This window comes from Arachis hypogaea, chromosome 11 (assembly GCF_003086295.3).
Source record: "Arachis hypogaea cultivar Tifrunner chromosome 11, arahy.Tifrunner.gnm2.J5K5, whole genome shotgun sequence".
NCBI lineage: Eukaryota > Viridiplantae > Streptophyta > Magnoliopsida > Fabales > Fabaceae > Arachis > Arachis hypogaea.
Window position 1 is genome coordinate 34453273 of NC_092046.1, and position 20666 is coordinate 34473938.

General features: G+C 35.6%; 2 protein-coding genes and 1 long non-coding RNA gene across 3 annotated transcripts; 1 reads left to right on the forward strand and 2 right to left on the reverse strand.

Annotated features, from left to right (window-relative positions):
• Nucleotides 1-734: 734 nt before the first annotated feature.
• Nucleotides 735-2521, reverse strand: LOC140176091 (protein FAR-RED ELONGATED HYPOCOTYL 3-like). Its single transcript, XM_072205958.1, has 7 exons — nucleotides 2370-2521; nucleotides 2135-2285; nucleotides 1883-1938; nucleotides 1691-1777; nucleotides 1512-1534; nucleotides 929-1423; nucleotides 735-754 (listed from the first exon to the last, which is right to left on the reverse strand). The coding sequence occupies exons 1-7, from the start codon at nucleotides 2519-2521 to the stop codon at nucleotides 735-737; spliced, it is 984 nt and encodes a 327-aa protein (XP_072062059.1).
• Nucleotides 2522-3889: 1368 nt separating this feature from the next.
• On the forward strand, nucleotides 3890-5464 carry LOC140176344 (uncharacterized). Its single transcript, XR_011867482.1, has 2 exons — nucleotides 3890-4829; nucleotides 5015-5464. It is a non-coding gene; the product is annotated as an uncharacterized lncRNA (long non-coding RNA).
• A 766-nt stretch (nucleotides 5465-6230) lies between these two features.
• Nucleotides 6231-16931, reverse strand: LOC112720667 (nicotinate phosphoribosyltransferase 2). Its single transcript, XM_025771699.3, has 15 exons — nucleotides 16501-16931; nucleotides 16110-16257; nucleotides 15512-15631; nucleotides 15271-15405; nucleotides 15102-15163; nucleotides 13870-13945; nucleotides 13306-13407; nucleotides 12428-12544; nucleotides 10357-10415; nucleotides 9741-9915; nucleotides 8338-8472; nucleotides 8152-8250; nucleotides 7207-7315; nucleotides 6671-6783; nucleotides 6231-6579 (listed from the first exon to the last, which is right to left on the reverse strand). Exons 1-15 carry the CDS (start codon nucleotides 16635-16637, stop codon nucleotides 6502-6504), a joined length of 1665 nt encoding a protein of 554 aa, XP_025627484.1. The 5' UTR covers nucleotides 16638-16931; the 3' UTR covers nucleotides 6231-6501.
• Nucleotides 16932-20666: the final 3735 nt, after the last annotated feature.

The window sequence follows — 20666 nt, forward strand, 5'->3', positions numbered from 1 at the left end:
AAAGGTAGAAACACACTGAACCTCTAAACACTGAACCCTAAACCCTAAACACTAAAACCAGAACCCTGAACCCATAAACCCTAAATCCCTAAAACCCTAAAAACTAAACCCTAAACCCTAAACCCTGAACCCGAACCCTGAACTCTGAACCTGAACCCTAAACACTGAACTCTGAACCCTGAATGCTAAACCCTAAACCCTAAACCTTAAACCCTGAACCCTACCGTAAACCCTAAACCCCTAAAACCCTGAACAATGAACCCTAAACCCAAGACACCTAAACCCTAAACCCTCAACCATGAACACGGTGAACCGAAACTAATACATAGGGTGAACCGAAAGTTTGAAACACACTGAACCCCTGTACACTGAACCCTGAACCCAGAAACCCTAAACTCTAAAACTCTAAACCCTGAAACCCTAAACCATAAACCCTAATCCCTAAACCCTGAACTCTGAACTCTGAACCATGAACCAAAAAACAAATTATAATTATTCAACTTAGAAATTAATACACTAGATGAATAAAAAAACTGCATATATCAATATAGAATTTCACAAAAAAGTGACTATTCATTAAAGACTATCAACATTTAGAAATTAAACCTGCTATAACCATGGTGAACCGAAATTTGCTCATGGGTGAACAAAAATTTACATTAATAAAAAATAAAACTTGTAAAATCCTCTCTTGAATAATTCATATCTGGTGTATTGTAAAGAGTGGAGCTTGACTAAATCGATGATCCAGAGTCTAAAAGGTTCAATTACAAAAGACATAATTGTGTATTAGCAAAATGAACATTTAAATTTTTAACTAATCAAAATCAAGTCAATTTTACCTCGCTTGGAGCTGTCTTTTTCTTTTTCTTCAAGGCATTTGAGATCTTTTTTTCCAGGTTTGATCCAAGTCTGTTCTTGGGCCGACCTCTTGTTTTGACACGTGGTGGGCTTTGAAGGTCATTCACATTGCTTAATGTCGCTTCTTCGTGGTTTAACAAACTTTTTCCTTTGCTTCTCCCTTGATATTCTCCCATCTCCGCCATGACCTTGTCAAATGCTCGGTGCAAAATTTCGGTCAACTCTTCAGAATCAGATGTAAATTCACATATATTGTGTGACCGAAACACCAATTCGTCAAATCTCTTACTTCTTGGCTCTAGTAGAGGTTCATCTTGGCTACTCTTACTGTGTGTATGCCTCCTCTTTATGTTCTTGCTCCAACGTTCCAATATGTATTTCGATGCCACGTTATCCACTCGCTCAAAGCTTAGGACACTTAGGGGATGGCGGCACAATATACCCCTAGACTCAAACAGCAAGCAATGGCACTTTACATCTTGTGATACTGCGTTGTAGGTGACAACAAACTTATTGAATTTGGAGTTGGAAACCTGCTCTATTACTTCATATGTTGTAAAACCTGGGGTAGAATGCATTGATCTTGTGATATAGTTTACTTTACCTCTGAATTGAGCTTGAACTTTCTTGAACTTCTCATGGGTATATACATGCTGAAACTGTGCCTCTATTGCTGATTTTGTTGCACACGGTATCACGATGTGAAAATCTGCAGCATCGAATTCTCTCTCTGCTTGCTCTCTGCTTGCTAGGCAATTGTCGTATTGCTTTACAAATTGTCTCAACGAGCTATTCCGTGTGATGAACTTGTTGAAAAATGAATGCATACTCTCGCTCCTTTGCGTGCTTCTCATCCCGGCCCAAAAGTGGTGCTCCAAGTAAACCGAAATTCATATATGGCGATCCTCGTACAGTTCTGTATACCAAACCGAAACTATAAGGTCTGGTGAACCGAAAACAGTGCATGCTTTGGGAAAATAAATATGAGCATAAAAATAATTGAAATTGAAACCTCAATTACCTGAAAGCCACTTGTTGCCTCCAAGGCCACACTTTGTAAGAAAATCGTTCCAGTTTCTGTCAAATGCGTCTTTTGTGTAAGAGTTTCAAACAACATGGCTCATCTCTTGTTCAATATCAATGTGCCCCTTGTAGCCATTTAATTTTCTTAGAATCTTCTTCATAATGTTCCAGATGCACCAGCGGTGAATTGTTGTTGGCATGCACAGCTCAATTGCCCTTTGAATCGATGCGCATTGATCAGTAAAAATACCTTTTGGTGCCTTCTCTCCCATGCAATGTAACCAACACTCAAGTAGCCATTTGAATGATTGGATGTCCTCTTTTTCATCAGCGCGCATCCAAGAAGTGTCAAGTGATCGTGGTGATTCATGCCAACAAAAGAACCTAAAACCAAATTGTACCTGCATAAATAAAAATCACAAGATGGTGAACCGAAATATATACACTCACTGAACATAAAAAATATGTTTGAATGAACCAAATACCTGTTTGTGTTATAGGTGGTGTCAAATGAAACCACGTCTCCGAAATAATCAAATGCAGGCTTACTTCTTGCATCAACCCCGAATGCATGTTTAATGCAGTGATTGCCTTCAAGGTTGAGCTCAAAGAAGAAATTTTGGTTCTTCTCTTTCATTCTAACTAGGTACTTCCCAAATTCTTTGGCATCGTCTTCTTCGGAAATATTCCGTACTTCCCTTGTGATGTAATTTTTTAAGTCTTTTTCTATAAAACCTAGTTCACGGTGGCTGCCAGCTGCTACCATAAATGATTGGTAAGTTTTGCTCGATCTGATTCCAGCTTCTTCGTGGGTTTCAATGGTGCGACGCACGAACATGCTAAGTTCCCTGTGTTGTTTGAGCATCTTAGCCTGGTCTGGACAACAAGGATATGAGTGATTCAAAATAACTTTGGAAATTGTCCAAAGACTAACATCCTTCATTATAAGTACGTAAATTTTGGCCGGGCAATTTAACCCAGCTGAAGGGTTTGTCTTCAAAGTTGGAGATATCTTTGATTTCCACCTCCCCTCTCTCAAGCATACAATTAGTTGATTCTTAATCTTGTCTCCGTCCCGAGTCGTGTTCCTTATTTTGGTAAAAAAAAACTAACAAGTTTGGAATAATGTTTGTAGAACTTTCCAGCTTCTTCTAATGTCTTGAAAATCATTCCCACCTTTGGAACAAATTTTTCATCCACAACACAGCTGGTCTACATAGTGAACCAAAATCTTAATTATGGTGAACCGAAATCTTAATTACGGTGAAACAATTATATAGTGCTTAGGGAACAAAATAGAATATATTCGTCCAATTTTTTTTAGACTCCTTTCTGCTTACTAAACCGAAAACATGAACATGGTAAATCAACTCTTTAGTACTCACCGAACCGAAAAGTTACTCACAATTACTCACAGTTAGTAACAGTTACTCACACTCACAGTTACATATTATCAATTTAATTCAATTCAATTCAGATAAAGATCACCTCAATCCATTCAATTCTCTTCAAATAAAATTAGCAATTTCATTCCATTGAATTAGATTCAAAATTCAATAATCCAAACCTCATCAAATTGATACGTTTCGGAAGAATTGTCCAAATTGCACTCATTCAACTGATTTGAAGTTGATTCATTCATTGTTTCAATTCAGAAGTGCAGATCGAAGAAGAAAACGAAGAAGAAAATAAACGGCAAAGCTAATTACGTTGAAGTCAATCCAAATCCATAATGCAGAGAAGAAAAACGCGAATAAAGGAGAGCAATGAATTTAATTAGGTTGAAGAAGAAGAAGGAGAACATAAAGAAGAACGCGAAAAAGGTTGACGTTGTATGGAAAGGTTTACGTTGAGAAATGTTAGTCTCGCAAAATAAGGATTAGGTTATATACGTTAGGATTAGGCGCGTGTCACACAAACCACTGTGTAGGGCGTGGAGTGAAAAGAATTTGGATAACATGCATGTAATTTTTACATGGATGTAGAGCTTTTTCGATTTTCTCCTACCTCACTCTTTTCAATATTTTTTTTTTACTCTCTCTGATGTTAAGTATGACTTCTTTGAGATGATTGATGATTGCTGCATCTCCCTCTCCTGCTATTCTTCCTTGTGGTAGTGGATTAGCTATACCATCGCCTCTATTTTCCTTTTCCCCGCCCCGAATAATGACCCCTGTACCTATCCATATTTTCTTTGAGGTAACTTCTTCCCCAACTTTCCCTCTTAACCACTGGATTTTTTCACTGTCCTCGCTTCCTTTGTTTCTCGCACTTTCAGTGAACAATGTTTGCCTTACACGCACTTGTTCTTCTTCCTCTCCCACTGCATTCTCTGTATCTTCATCCTTATCTCCATAGCTGACGTTCAGGGCTTTTACATGCTTGGTTCCAATCCCCATCGTGTATCGAGGCTGGCTGGGGTCCCACATCGCCATCGCGGTTGGTTCTGGCAGCTTCTCTTATCGTGGCCTATTATGCCATAGTTAAGGCAATATGCATCTAGTAGCCTTTCATATATCAAGCTAATTCACGCCTTAAGACGCTCTCCTCTCTTTATCCAGAAGCCTGTTTGTAGTGGTTTGGTGACATCTCTCGCTTCTTCGAACTTGAGAAACTCTCTCATTAGTACACTATCCACTATTGGGTTCTCGACTTCTGCCAATATTCCCATCATATTGCCTATGGCTCTAGTTGTTTCCACTCTCATGTAATCAACTGGAACTCTATGTACCTGAATCCAGAATTCCATGTATTCATGACTTACCTCATAGATTGAAACATCTTGAGACCAATACTGTAGGTTTATTAGACTATCCCTGATATTCCACAAGCCGTTGCGAAGAATCTTTAATCCATAGTTAATGTCTTTAAAGCTAATGAGCATTTTATTTCTCCCCGCTTCTGTGATAGCCACTCCAGTCGGATTGTCCCAGAGGCCGAGTAAGGTATTTTTGCATATCTTAAATTTTACTTCCTTATCTGACAACACTTTCCCCACTAAGTTGAGCTGGTCTGGAACATATCCTGCATTTTTGTTGAGAATCAGACAGATCGTCTTCCCTTCAATTGGATGTATTCCAAAGTTGTCCATTTGACTTGGTTAACACTTTGATTTTGCTCTGATTTGTAGTGATCTGCTCCTTGGAACAATGCCTGGCTGCTATGATGGTGACACGATAGTGTTATGCGGTTGTTACTGCTGTGTTTTGGTGGTCTAACAAGAAGCAATGCTGGCGACGAATGTTACTTGGTGAGGGTGATGATGGGTGGAAAGTCTATGGGTGAAAAGCTCTCGGTGAAGGGCTTTAAGTAAAGGGTTATTGCTATTCTTCCTCTATCCTAGTATAGTATATGGTCTAAGTGATGGAATGGTAGAATGGTTCATGATTTGGATATGTTTGTGTTGGGATTGTGCTTAATTTGCTTGTTTAGAACCTGGCGTTCTGGGTTGACTTTCCAGACGAGAGAAAAATCTCTTCAGCTGAGAGTTGCATTACCAGCTTGTATCCCTTGTATTACCATGCGGATTTCTTCTGGGCCTTTAGCCCTGTTATTCATAAAAAAGAAAACATTTGAAGTATAGAGCCCCTCGTAAAAATAAAGATAAAATAAATAGTATAGAAATTATGTGTTTGTTTTGGTGTCATTATTTTGATAAAAAAAAATCTTTTTTCATATCTTTTTTCAATGAAAAAAGCTTTTTTTTTTATTTTTTAGCATGTTTGGCAAATTTTGAGTAGTAAAAGTAAAAGCACTAAAAAAATCAAAAAAATATTTTTTTGAGAAGCTATAATTTACATCTTTTTTTAAAAGATCTTTTTTCTTTAAAAAAAATATGTTTTTCATGTAATAAATAAACAAAAAAATATTTTTATATTGTTATATCCAAACATAATTAATAGATAAAAAGATCTTTTTGCATGAGATACCCAAACATAAAATTACTTATACTTTTTCATAAGATCTTTTAAAAAAAAATAACTCGAAAAAAATCTTTTCTTAAAAGATCATCCAAACAAACCCTATATACAATTCTCTATTTCTTTTTCATTTATATAAAAGTGTAAAGTTAATGGTCCATTTATACAAATCCATAAGACTTCTAACATTTATATTCTTGTAAAGGGTGTATTTAACTATTTAGTTAGTTACATATCACCTTTTTTTTCATCCTGAAGGACATTTTGTTCTTCTTTCAAAAGCATAATATATTAGAATCATAGAAATAAACGGGAACTCGATCTATTTCAGTTACATATGGTTTTTCTTTCTCTTCAGGGTTAGATATTTTATAGAAATATTATACAATTTTGAGATTAAAAGAAAGGATAAATTACACCCATATATATCACGCTCTCCGCACTGTACTTTTTATATTTCAACAGAAAAATGCCAACAATGTAACTTTAAGTCATGAATTAACATTGCGGTCAAAGGTAAAGATAGATTATTAGGGCTGGAAAAAAAAATAATTACTCCTTTACAATTTAAAATACAGTTAAAAAGTAAAAACACATTGAATCTATGCTATACTGGATGACAGGAATTTCTTTTACTGAAATCCTCTTTGCCCAAATTATTAGGTTCTCATAATATGCTACTTTATTTTCTTTATTATTACTGCAACTCCCCAACCGGTGCCTCATTGAGCCACAAGAAATGAATGAAGTCATATAACTTTGCACTTACACTAACCTGCTCATAAACGAGGAAAAAGGAATTCAGATTCAAAATCATTCAAGAAGAAAAAAATAAAATAAAAGAAGCATATAATAGTTTCTGTGACCTTGTATGGAGTTGGATTAAGCCTCCTCATGTGATCAGGTCGCATTTGTTCGAGTTGCTGGATGCATCGCTCCCTAATGTCCCTTAGAGTTGGCAAAGTTTCCCGTCTTTTATCTTCAAAATAAAATCATTAAGTTACTTAATTGCATATCTGAAATGCAGATGAATGAATGCTCATAAGCCATTTCAAATACTTTTGAAAACCTGATAACACATGATCATTTCATTTCATGTGTGAAATGATACATTTGACAACTGTATCATTGCCATATGAGAGAATATCTTTCATAAAATTCTTTAATGTCTTAGCTTATGGTGTAACAGCGTGTAGCAAATGTAGCATGCAAACAAATTACAATAATTAATAAGAAATCATTGAAGTGGAAAGAAAATGAGGGGAGGAAAATGGACAAAACTTCACATTTCAACCTCTATTTCCCTCCAAAATCAAAACTCAAACATAGCTGAGCATACAGAGAATTTTAGTTATCAATGACCACCAAATTGATATCCAGATTTTTGGTAATTTGTTCTCACCTGAATTACCAGGCCAGTAGCACCTTAGAAGCTCCTCAACTTGCTGTGGCACCACATATGCTCTCTTGGATTCTTGGAAGGGATGACGGCACAGGATCCTTTCTCCCACCTATGAATTATAAGAATAACTAAATTATGTTTGTGCCGCCATTTTTTAACTACACATGGCTAGCCAATAGGATTAAACCATAGTGTTGCAAGGGCATGAGACAATTCAATAATGCAACACTTCCTAATCATTAATTGATTTTAGACTAAACTTGCTGATAGTCCCTCAAAGATACATGTGATATGATATCAATTGAGTACTCAATATTGTAACATCAATTTACTCCCTCAAGAATTCACGTCGTATCAATTTAATTCTTAAAAGATTTTTTACATCAATTTAGTCGATGAAAAAGACACCAAGTAGATATCATATTCATTCTTTTAAGGACTAAATTGACGTGGAATTTACTTTTTTCAGGGACTAAATTAATGTAACAAATCTTTAAAGAACTGAATTGATGTGATGTATTCTTTTAGGGACCAACTTAACGTCAAAAATCTTTCAGGGACTATACTGAATTCGCATGTATCTTTACAGAACTAAATAGATAATTTAGTCTTGATGATTTATATTATTCAACAGAGTGAAGAATAGCCACTGGATATGGATTTACATGAATGAAAGTTCACTATCAATAATTGCACAGAAAAGGGGTATTCTTTGTCCAGCTCACCCTAAGGTAAGGCTGGACCAGAAGGGACCTTATCAGTGTGGCAGAGAGACGAGAGTAACTCAATAGATAAATAAGTATAGGCTTCAACCCAAACATTACAATTTTCTCGTTCTTCTCGTACAATAGTGTAAATAAGTATAGGCTTCAACCTAAATAAGTTGGTTATTGTACCCAGGGAAAAGAAAGAATATAGTATGACCCATAGTGTAAAAAAAAATACCTTAGGAGATGGTTCGTTTTCCCCAGTCATGATGTCTACCAGGGGATAACCTTCTTTACCATACAACCTATAGCTTCGTTTCTTACATGGAATAGAGACCTAGATTGCAGAAGGAACAGAGAAAAGGATTATAATTAACAATCAACATGTGATTACAATAACATTTACAATTCAGCATATTCAAACCTTCGACACATCTTCAGAAAGTTTGATACGAGGCTGATTATTTATGTCAACCAACTTGAAAACTACACCTAAAGCAGCTTGAGCATAACATGTGACCAGGTATGTACCAATTCCAAAGGCATCGACCTCATGACCCTGTAGAGTAAATCAAAAACAAATGCGAAGGGTAGGATGATTAATCATTTACCTTTGTTAATTTTTCAAGACACAATAACCAACTAAGTCCCATTATTGAGGCTAGACCTGTTGTTAATCCCCCCGCCACTTTTTTCCAAATCACTAAATAAAATTGTTTTCATTACACGTAATGATACTTGCACAACCAATTTGGGGTAAATTTTACCACCTGAGATCTAAAGGTAGAGAGAGTGGGTAAGTGAGAATCAAGTGGGGTCCATAATTAATCTAATGGTGATAAAGTTGGTGTGCAAATGAGAAACACCTCTTTGAACGTAAAGATATCATTTTCCTTCCATTACATCATCCACTCTCACACAAACACAAACAAAACCAATCAAAGAGAGGATATCTTCTGAAGAAAGTAATGACCTCTATATTCTCTTTAATAAGTCAGCATTACACATTTGGATTGAGAACTATCACTTATTTTGCCAGTAGACTCACCAAAGAGACTAGATTTTTCGATTTGGGCTATCTGGCTGGGGGTTACGGTCTATTCACCTTTAACTAGTTTTGTTTAGTTGCAGATTAAGGACTGGATAAATCAAAAAGTAAATTGAAGGAGGCAAATCAGATAGTATACATAGTTCCTGAGCACTTATTATAGTAACCAAATGTCCAAATTCAATTCTATATTATTAACATCATCTGGTGCTAGGAATCTAGGATACAGCTTCCCATTTGATAAAAAATTGTAAGTTCTACACTTAAATAACGAGGTTTTTAATCACACCTTAATTTATTGATCTTTTGGTTAATAGACAAAATATTTCTAGCACTTAAAGGTCCATTTGGAAGTTTTAAGGAGAATGAAAATGAATGATGAATTATGAATAATGAAATGGCATGAACATATTGAGGGAGTAAGATAACCATCATAAGATTGTGCCTCAATGTTGTAAAACATAAACCCAGAAACTAACAGATAACCATGGTACACAAATATGCAACACTAAAATAAGCATACTTTTACAATATTACTATATTACTGCATTTTATGCACACTAGTTATCTCCACAAACATGTTATATGTATCAATTTACTAGAATTTATAATATTGAATATAACTACTGTCAATCAAATTTTCACCTATATATTTTTATTTAGGAAAAAAGCATTAGAATAACTACCCACCCAATTTAATCTCTAACTTTTTAGGATAGCATTTACATTGTTAGTAATAGGCAGAAAGGTACAGGTTCAAGTTAGTAATGAATACTTACCTGTTTGTTTAAAGCATCTATAGTTTCCTCATTGAGGTCATTACTAGCAGTGATAGCCATCTTCCCAAATTCAGGCACTGCAAATTCCTTCTCAATGGAGCAAAAGAACTTCCTTGCCTCACAAGACAAATATGCAAGGTCACCAGAGTCCAATCTAATGCCTACAGCTTTGTATCTGCACAGGAAATCATCCAAAACTTAAGTACTGAATGACAAGGGGGATCACATGGTTATTTTCTTTTCCTTTTTTTTTCCACTCCCCTTATTTCTTTTGTAAACAGGAAGAGGCAAGTTAATATAATACTATTTGAACCAATGCATTATAAATTACTACCCAGTGCATGTAAGAAGGGATATTACAGTCAATTAACAGCTACAATATTTCATATTGAAAATAACAAACATCATAGCAAGCCATAATCTACCTATAATGTCTGGAATACCTTAAGCTAGATACAGTTTTGAGAAAACTATAAGGAAATACAGTTCCTTCCGAAAAGCTATAGTTTTTGGCAAAGTGCCAAGTGCTTGATCCAACGAGAACTATGTAGAAAATGATTTTAAACTTTACAAGGAGATAATAGCAGTAATAGACAAGAGAAACTTTCTCTCATACCCTAAATCCTGGAGAGCTAACGCTACTGCACAAAAATTAGGGATTCCACTTCTCATGACCTGTCAAAAAAAATGAAATTATCTCAAGAAATAGCTTGTCTAAGAAGAAACAAAAGGAATGAACAAAAGAAATAAGAAATTTATGAGTTGCTTTAAAACATTATTAAAAAATAATAAACATTTGATGAGTAATATAATAAAAAGAAAAAAGAAAAAAAGCTTGTCCAATTTCAAATTTAAGATAATATCGCAATAAAAAAAAATCGGTATGAACTAGTAGGCAGACGTTGAAGAGTCAGATGTGTTAACAACATTTAAGTCAGAAATAAGTATCAGTGTATCACATCACTAAGGTAACATTTGGAAGGGAGATAGAGACTAAGAGACAAAAACTAAATTAAGTCAACTTAGTCTCTGTATTGTATTTAGTGTAAAGTGTACAAAACTGAGTTATGCCTCAGTATCTTGTTTGGTTTAGGATAAAAATGAAGACTTATAAGTGAAATTACTAAAATACCCTTACTAATTAAAAATTCAAAATAAAACCCTACCTGGCCATCCTCCTAGCTCCTTCCCCTTTCCCTATCTCTGTTTTCTCACTCACTCACTCTCATTTGTGTCCTCCTCTTTCTCTGGCGAACTGGCAACGGCGGTTTCCTCCACGGCAACGGCAGCAGCAACGACAACACCCACCACCATCGTGTCTGCCATCATGTTCGTTCCGTCCTGTCGCATCGCAAGCACTTAGTCGCGTCACTGCTGGTCCACCATGCCGCCTCTGTTCCCTGTGCTCACCGCGCCGCCTCTGTTCCAGTTCCGGGCTGAAGGGAGTTTGAGTTTTTGATCTGGGCTCCCACCGGGCTCCCTCCTCTCGAGGAGCTCCAAAAACTGAAAATTCTCGCCAGAGCACCTAAGCTCTAGCCTGACACCGTTCGCTCCATTCCCTATTCGGCGGCGCCAGCGGCTCCTCTCTCTGTTGTCGCCGTCTCCTCTTCCTTCCTCTCTTCTGCCTCCCTCTGTTCTGTTTTCTGCCCCAATGTTCTCTTTTCTATTTTGATTTTGAAATCCTCTTGTTTATTAGATTGTTGAATCTGATTTTGACATATGTTTATGAGATTGTTGTTTTTGGTATTATTGTTGTTGGTGGTGGTGAAATTCGGTAATAGCAGAGTTGTGGTGATGTGGGTGAGAGGTGAAGGCTGTGAAAGTTTTGGTAATGGATGGATTGTAAAGAGTAGACTTGAAATATGAAATTTCAAATAAGGACATTTTAGGAAAGAAATATTAATAAAATTTCAGTCTCCATTTCCAAAAATTCCAGTCCCGAGTCCTAACTTTCTGGAGATACTGAATGGACTAAAATTTTGTACACCAAGACTGAAATTTTAGTTCTAGTCTGTAACTACCAAACATAATACGAGTCCCAGTCTTAGTCCCAGTACCTCAAAACAAACGCAGCCTAAAGGACCTTAAAGTGACTTTTACACCAATTTAAGAATGTCAGCATTTGTCCGATGTACCCCAATGTTGAGTCTTACACCACCCAATCTTAAATATGAGAAGTTGGGCAAATTGAAAATCAATATCATACATATGTTTAGAGGAAATAATGAGGCGCCTACACACAAATGTCTTAGAACAGATCTCATTCATTCATATTGCAGTTATTTGCCCTCAAAAATCATGCAAGCTATGTGATTCGCCTATTATCTCTCAAGCCAAATCGATACAGACCCCAGAAGAATTGATTCCCATCATTTAGCTTATAGCAAATTCTTAGTTTTATTCTCAATCATTGCAGACTAAAATATAAATCATGATTGGGAAACAGATGCAATTCATAGTATCCCAATTAAAACATAAACATTTTGTTTTCGTTTCACAAAAGATATAAAGGAAAGATAAATAGAAACAACACCCTAATCTTGTCCCATTAGGTGGAGTTGGCAAAGAAAGAGTAAGCAAGGTACCATAAATCCAATTCCATACTTACTGGACATTGCTGGATAAAAGGATGCTCAGATGATATATATAATGTCCAAGAAACAGACTGTTGCAAATAAGATACTTACATCGTATGTATCCACAAGGGCAAGAAAGCTATCTGGAAATGCCAGTGCATATGATATGAATGCTGCCAACTCGCTTTGATTGGTCTCACCAAAAATGCCATGCAATGAACTTGACCACTGCACATTAGGAACACGGATTAGTGAACTATGAATCTTTCAATCTACAATTATAAAAAAGTATAAATATTAGGAATATAATATTATTACATCACCTTTGATCTTTTAAGAGTGCATAATATAAAATATTCTAGAATAATAATAATAATAATAATAATAATAATAATAATATTATTATTATTATTATTATTATTATTATTATTATTTGTGGAACATTTCCAAAGCAGAAGCGTATATTGCCCGTGACATAGGCATGATCTGAAAGACTAAAAGCATCTTTTAGCCACTATACTAGATATTGCTTTATTTTAATCATGTGAACCTAATATAGTGCTAATCAGTTACATTTGCCAATTACCTTACATATACAAAGGCATAAGTCTTTCTATAACAGATTGCTATGCGTACATTCATGCCATCACCAGTTGAATGTTTTCTTTTAATTTCATTGGCCTTCTAAATAAGAATTCTTTAGTTATATTAAAAACACAACAATATTTTGGCTTCCAAAATTCATGCCATAACAAACCAGAATAGGCAAAATTCTCTAGAACAATGCTAGCATGTGCAGTAGTTAACATGAACATCCGTTGTGTGCAAACATTGACTTTTACATTACAGAGTTCATGTATAAACATTTGATATGCATTGATTTAGTAAAGAAAAGAGCCTAGCATGTTTATATCTTGGCATAAACGACAAAAAAAGAACTATAATATAAAGGCAACATTATGATCTAAATGTTTATATCCTGGTGGCACCTGTATTTTGTTCAGCCATGTTTGAACAAGACTAACGAAATCTTCACAAGTACTTGAACCATCTTTCCTACTAAGTGACTTGTCTATAATCTCATCAAGGCTCTGCACATGACAGCACAGACAAGGTACACATAGAATTAAGTGAAATTATATATCAAAAAATGTGACAGGTCACATAAAATAATGCCAACAAAAGTAATCACATAAAGATTAACCTACCAAAGGCAGTTCAGCTTGTTTGGTAACGATATTTATCAAAACAAACTAGATTGAAACTCCACCATTAAAAAGAAAAATAAACAGTTTAAAGTTTCATCTATTGTAATTTTGCAGTTTTGCTTTGACTGCACATTGTGGAAGAATAACATTTATATCTATATTCCCACTAAACAACAATTCTCCGTTAGCTATCATGGACTTTTGCACCCACTAAAAATTTGGAAATATTCTTTCACAAACTAATTGAAAGAGAGAAGAGAAAAAGGCTATGCTGGGATTGCCTTTGAAAAATCTCTTAAGAAATATCAAACAAATTTATAAAGCTTCAGTGAAATGGTTACACACCATATATGAGCTAACAAAGGCATGGGAATGAGTACCACGTAGGGGTATCCCAAATAACTTTCCAGCTGCAACATTGCTGTTTAGGACACATGAAAAGGTCACAGAAGCAAAGGTTAGAAACCAAAATAATAATAACTAAGAAGATCAACACCCCCCCCCCCCCCGCTTTTTTTTTTTTTTTCTCTTATGTTTGACTTTCTTTTGAGTGCCCTACCCCATACCCGAAGGTGTATAGTGAGGCCTGCAACTGCAAGGGTGACTTTCCCCTAATATTCCATACATTACCACATTGTGCAAACACAATTTATGTGTTCAATTGGAAGTAGCTGAGCATATAATATTCACCAAAATGTACACATGAACCTAATTAGACTATCTCTCAATATTGGGATTAATTTACTTTATTCATCTGCAAACCACACCGATTTAGATGAACAATCCAAGTGCAAATGATCTCAAAGGAAAGAAAACAAATTAAGGGTTCCTCCAAAACCAATAGAAAACTTCACATGATAATGTTACATCCATCTCATCACATAAATAATGACTTAAAATAGTAACAAAAGGAGATCAACAATAAAATGATATTTTGGTGATCAATTCAAGTTCTCTTAATTGGATTATCTAACAAGCCAAATAGTCATGCAAGGTTCTGTGCCATTTTTAACCAAGAATTTCCTCGTCATAATTAAACTATTACATAGAAATGCTGGTATAAAAAGAATGTCATGATATTTTGATAGTTAATGTTTAATTGCAATCTCTCCCTCCCCTTCATACAAGTTTCCCATTTCCCTTCTACATCTCATTCATTTTCATAATTGAGATAATTTCTTAAATCTTGCAACATGATAGTTTTAATTTTGACAAAATAAAGTGATTTCGGTTAGAGATGCCACTCAGCAGATTTAGCACTACTGCAACACTAAACTCTTCAGACCTGTGATCATGGATTTATCAACATTGGAACTATACAACAAAGAGTTTACCATGTTGATCTAAATGCTCTAATCAAATATTCCAGTTAGAATTATATTTGATGATATAATTGAAAACATATTGGAATATACTAACATGTTTTTTAATATTGTAGTTCCATGAAAACTCAAGAACATTAACGGTTAGAACTACATAGTATAATGAACATTTCCACATTGAAATTAAAAATGCAAATAAATGCTGCTAGGAAATATAGGAAATAATTGCTTAATTGATTATTGATAGTATAATACCTGGTTGCATCAAATCCACCGATATAGCAGTACTTTGATGCACTTAATCCCCCATCAGGACCCTGAGTACAATACAGTCAAAATGAGAATTTCATTAATTTAATAAACACAAAAAGGCAATTTTTCCTAAAATTACACATTCAAAAGTGGTTTTAAAAGACTTTATAACCTGAGCCCTTCGTAGTCCAAATTCAAGTAGAGTTTTGGATTTTCCAGCAACATTACGGTGTCTTGCGGCATTTGTAGAAACTAATGATGCATAATTAATAAGATTCACAAATGGTGTTTCTAGCAATTGAACCACCTGAACAGTATAGAAAGTCAACGTAAGGTAAGAAATAAGTTGTCTAAAAGAAATAACTATATAAAAAAGAATTTAGAGTGAGTATTTGATGGTAGCATGTACTCACGGCAATTGGACCTTCAACTCGCAACAGGGGTATCTTAGGAAAAACAACAGATCCCTCAGGAATAGCATACAACTCAACATCAGAACAGTCAATTCCTCTGAGATAATCAAAGAATCCATCCTAGAATAAATAATAGTTATCAATTATAAATAACTTATGGTTTATATATAAGGGTTCCATACTACAAAATGCCAGCAGCATTAAAACTTTTAACAGAATAACGGTGAATACAGTCATCAACCATGTTGTCAAGACTTAAGCATAGCCCAATGCTATTATAAGAAATATTTTATAAAATTGTAAAAGAATGATAAATATCCCTTTAACAACCAACTGAAGAAATTGCCTTTGTCTTAATTACTCACAATACAAACAGTTCTAATCTATCTATACCTAGTTATTATTGCCTACACAAGTTCTACAATCTAATTGGTAATTACTATAACTATCATTTCCTTTATTGAAAAGTCTTCAACGTAACATCTGAAATGATAACAAGAGAAAAACTTTACTCAACACCTAAGATGAAATCATCCTACTCAATCCCACAATGAAACATTAATGTCATGGCCAAGAAAATAATCATAATTTGGTCTACCTCACACGAACCAGGTAAACTTTCCCTGATAAAATTGATCTCATCCTCTGTGAGTCTGAAATTAGCAATGAACCTGATGCATTCCTCCAAACCAGCAAAGACAGTATACTCTCCACCAAATGGATTCTTCCGAAAATATAAATCAAACCTGAAATCAAATTCAAATCTTCTAACATAAACACACACCACCATGCATCTAAGACAAATTAATACTACCAAGTCCAATCTAATCTCCAAAATATGTTGACTATCCAGTGACTAAAATACAAACACTAACCCTAAAGACTAAACTCAGAAATAAATCATTTCCAGCAAACTCAGAAACCAAAACACCAAGCATCAAAAGAAAATGCAAATTTAAAGAAAAGAAAAGAAAGGAAAGAACACTTACACAGCACGTTCTTGATGCTTGCCAGCTTTCCAGTAAGCGTAAGCCATGGTGAATTGATAGAGATCCGTGAGCAGAGGAGTGACCATGGGATTCGTTGGTCCATCTATGGCTCCAACACTGTTCTCCGTCACCTCCATTCTTCTTTGGAATTCGTGTCTCTCTTTCTCTTGTGCTGCTTCCACGTTTGTTCAATTGTCTGTGATGTTTTATTTTATTTTACTATTTTCTCTCTCTATTGGGCCAAACGCCCGGCGCTAGCTCTACTTATATAAATTGAAATTACGAAGCGAGCATATGCGTGACGCAGAAATTAGAAGAAGAAACAAAGATGAAAGAATTGAAGACATAATACAACTAAAACCGGTTTGAACTTTGAACAAGAACAAGAAAAGAGAGTGAAGTAAAGACAAAAATCAAAGACTCTGGAATATAAGAGGAGAATAGCGAAGTGTTGTTTGGGTATTTCCATGGTTCTGAAAACCGGACCGGATCGGCCGGTTCAACCGGATTAACCGAGAACTGGTTACCAGGCCGGTCCGGTTGATCTTAAAAATCAGTCTACAAAAAATCAGTGAAAAATCGGTCGAATCGGTGGTTAACCGGTGAATCGGTCAAACTGGCCGGATTTTTAACCGTTTTTTACAATGGCGCAAAAAAAAAACTAAACGATCCCAACCCACTTACTAGCTGACCCGGTAACACAATTACCCAACCCCTTATGCAAACAGCGAGACCCAGTTCCCTCATTCACCAGCCACCACACCTCAACCCTAATTTCTCTTCCAAGTTCCACCATACCAGCCTCATCTTCTTCTGCGATCTCCTCCCAAATAGGTTCCATAATCCCACGCGCCAGAGAAGTCCGCTTGCTTCCTCTCTGCAACGATGTAGTTGCCGTTTGCTCATCTCGGTTTTCAGAGCATTGCACCACTGGTGTCGCAGATCAGATCTAGTGGAGTCGCGTTCATCATCTCCATCACTGCAACCGCCTTCCCTTTCCCTTCTGCAGAGGCATTGACCGTGACGCTGCTACTAGCATCGTTAGCGACATCACCAGTGAAGATTGGAGATGGTGGTGGAGCACCCTCAATCTCCTCCTTCCTCTGCCTCTTTTCGCCAGGCACCATTGCAGATGCGTGTTCCTCACCGCAATCGCCATATCCTTTTGCTTGCATGTTGTTGTGTTAATGATGAGAGAACTTTTGCGTGGTCTAGAAACCAAAGTATGAACTATTATATATTGCTGGAAAGCCCTGGATGTCTACTTTCCAACACAATTGGAAGCGCGCCATTTTGAGTTCTGTAGCTCCAGAAAATCCACTTTGATTGCAGGGAGGTCAGAATCCAACAGCATCAGCAGTCTTTCTTCAACCTCTGAATCTGATTTTTGCTCAGGTCCCTCAATTTCAGCCAGAAAATACCTAAAATCACAGAAAAACACACAAACTCATAGTAAAGTCCAGAAATGTGAATTTAACATAAAATCTATTAAAAACATCCCTAAAAGTAACTAGATTCTACTAAAAACATACTAAAAACAATGCCAAAAAGCGTATAAATTATCCGCTCATCAGAGAGCTAAGGGTATCAACATTTATTCAATAAAATCTAACTAAATGCACCCTACCTATATGCAACTATCTACATGAATATAATTGCTTGGTCAAAATAAATTAATTCCCAAGGATACATATATGCACAAGGGCCAAAGGTATTAACAACCGTGCCAAACCACAATCGAATTGAGCTATTAAGTATTTTTATAAACTTGCATGAAGAATGATAATCACAGGTGAAAACATGTAATTGAGCATCAAACCCTCACCGGATGTGTTTGCACTCTATTCGCTCCAGTGTTTAGGGTTGATTCACTCAATTCTCCCCTAGTCATGCTTTCCAAGATTTGTTTTTCTTCTAACAATCAACATTTATTTCATGCATGCATACAAGTATCATGAGGTCTTTTTATAGGTTGTAATGGGGCTAGGGTCAAGGTAAGGATGCATATTTGGTCAAGTGAGCTTGAAATTTGAATCTTTGATAAGCTTAGACTTCCCACCTAACCTATGACATCCTATACAATTAAGTTCTAACCTAACTACCCATTTTTCACTTTTTAACATACTCATGCATTTTCTTCTCATTTCACAACTCATATGCATTGATTTTATTGAGCTTCGCTTTGCTTTGGGGAAGTTTGTCCCCTTTTTATTTCTTTCTTTCTCTTTTTTTTTTCTTTCTTTTTCTATTTCTTTCTTCTTTTTCTTTTCTTTATTTTTGTTTCTTTTCCTCTTTCTTTTGTTTTTCTCATTTTTTTCTTTTCTTTCAAACTATATACAAGAACATCAATGCATAAGGTTTATACATTTTTATCAATACATGAGCATGTACCCAATTTCCAATAGTTTCAATAAAAATACAAAACTACCCTTTTATTCTCCCAATGTCCCAAGATTCCCACACTTGAATGATACACACACTCTAGCCTAAGCTAATCAAAGATCCAAATAAAGGACTTTTTATTGTTCTTTTTTTGCTTTAGGGCTTGTAATGTGCTAAATTAAGAACAAGTGGGTTAAGCGTAGGCTCAAAGTTGCTAACAATGGATGATAAAGGGTAAGACTTTTTGGGTAAGTGAGCTAAATAAAATGATGGCCTCAATCATATAAGTGCATGAATACACAAAATAATGGACATAAAGAATCAAACAAATCAAAGATTACAAGCATAGAAAGAGAATAATGCACACAAGAAGGAAGAATAAGTGGTTATAAGATGTAACCACACTATTAGGCTCAAATCTCACATGCTTGTGTTCTTAGCTCAAAACATGTTCCACAATATATGTAATTCAAGCAAGTTTTAATGAAAAGTTTTCACTCCAATCAATTGGTGCCCTATAGATAGAATTCTTGAAAAATCTCATTATTTTGACTAAGCTTATTGTGTATATATATGCAAAATTAAGAAAATGAAACAAAAATCCTAAAAGACCTAAAATGAAATGCAAAAGTGTTGGGATTATAAATTTGTCACCCAAAATCACCGATCGGTCGGACGACCTCCCCACACTTAAAAGTTTGTACCGTCCTTGGTGCACTCAAAGATGAGCAAGGGGGTACGGCGACTCTCCGGGTTGCTACCTTCAGCTGGTAGGTCAACTGGTTGCTGCGTGCTCTTTCTTCCACTTCTATTTTTTGCTTGCGGTGCATCATTCATGAAAAACAAAAATATAAAACCATAAGATGAGAAAACAAAAGCAAGGAAGCATACATTGTTGGGAATGAGGTAATAATCACTAGAATTAAGTGAGTGAATTGGTGTGACATTAATGACAAATAAGTGTGTGAATTCTAAATTGCGCCGTTTAGAACACACACTAGCATAAAAAGCGATGTCACAAAAGAAGCATGTACTTCACTTATTCTAGTGTGCTTGAGATGCTTTAGGTAAACTTGTAAGGTAAAACAAGCATTAAAAAAGCATGAAAGCATTCAAGCTAAAAGCATGAAAGCATTCAAGCTAAAAGCATATGGATGCATACGATTATGAAACACAATGCATTAGGATGAATGCACAACATCCAATGTCAATAGATTGCCTAATCAAAGAATAGGGTTCAAATCACATGGTGGCAAAATCATGCAATTCAAGAAGAATTACAAGCTCGAAGGCAATTCTCATCACTTGGTATTCTCAAGATTAAGCATGAAGAGCTTAAGATCAAGTGGCAAAATATAACCTCAACAATAGAATCCAACAAAGATTATAAACATAATGATGTTAAGATAACATCCCTTTTTAATACTCAGCATTAATTAATGGTAAACAAGAATAACAATCCAACACTTACAATGAAAAAGAGAAAATGAAATGAAAACTAACTAAAATTAACTAATCAACTAACTAACTAACTAATTACTTAACTAAAATAAATGGTTATCAATGGTGTTTGGGAGTGTTTGATAAGGGGTAGGAGAAGGGAGGAAGAAAGGAGAAGGAAAGAAATGGAAAGAGGAGAAGAAAAGAGATGTGTTGAGGAAAGGACATCCGCACTGACGCGCGCATGGCGCGTGTGCGTGGATGGTGGTGCAATGGACGCGACGCGTACACGCACATGGCGCGACCGCGTCGATGGCTTATTTCGAGAGTGGCGCGTATGCGTT

Coding starts and splice junctions, on each gene's coding strand:
- LOC140176091 (XM_072205958.1), bottom strand. CDS start 2,521: ATGAAAGAGAAGAACCAAAATTTCTTCTTTGAGCTCAACCTTGAAGGC. Junction 1,424..1,511: donor TAGAGGCACAGTTTCAGCAT/GTATATACCCAT, acceptor ATTCTACCCCAG/GTTTTACAACATATGAAGTA. Junction 755..928: donor ACCACGTGTCAAAACAAGAG/GTCGGCCCAAGA, acceptor TGAACCTTTTAG/ACTCTGGATCATCGATTTAG.
- LOC112720667 (XM_025771699.3), bottom strand. CDS start 16,637: ATGGAGGTGACGGAGAACAGTGTTGGAGCCATAGATGGACCAACGAAT. Junction 15,632..16,109: donor GTTTACCTGGTTCGTGTGAG/GTAGACCAAATT, acceptor TATTTATTCTAG/GATGGATTCTTTGATTATCT. Junction 10,416..12,427: donor CCCTTGTGGATACATACGAT/GTAAGTATCTTA, acceptor TTTTTTTGACAG/GTCATGAGAAGTGGAATCCC.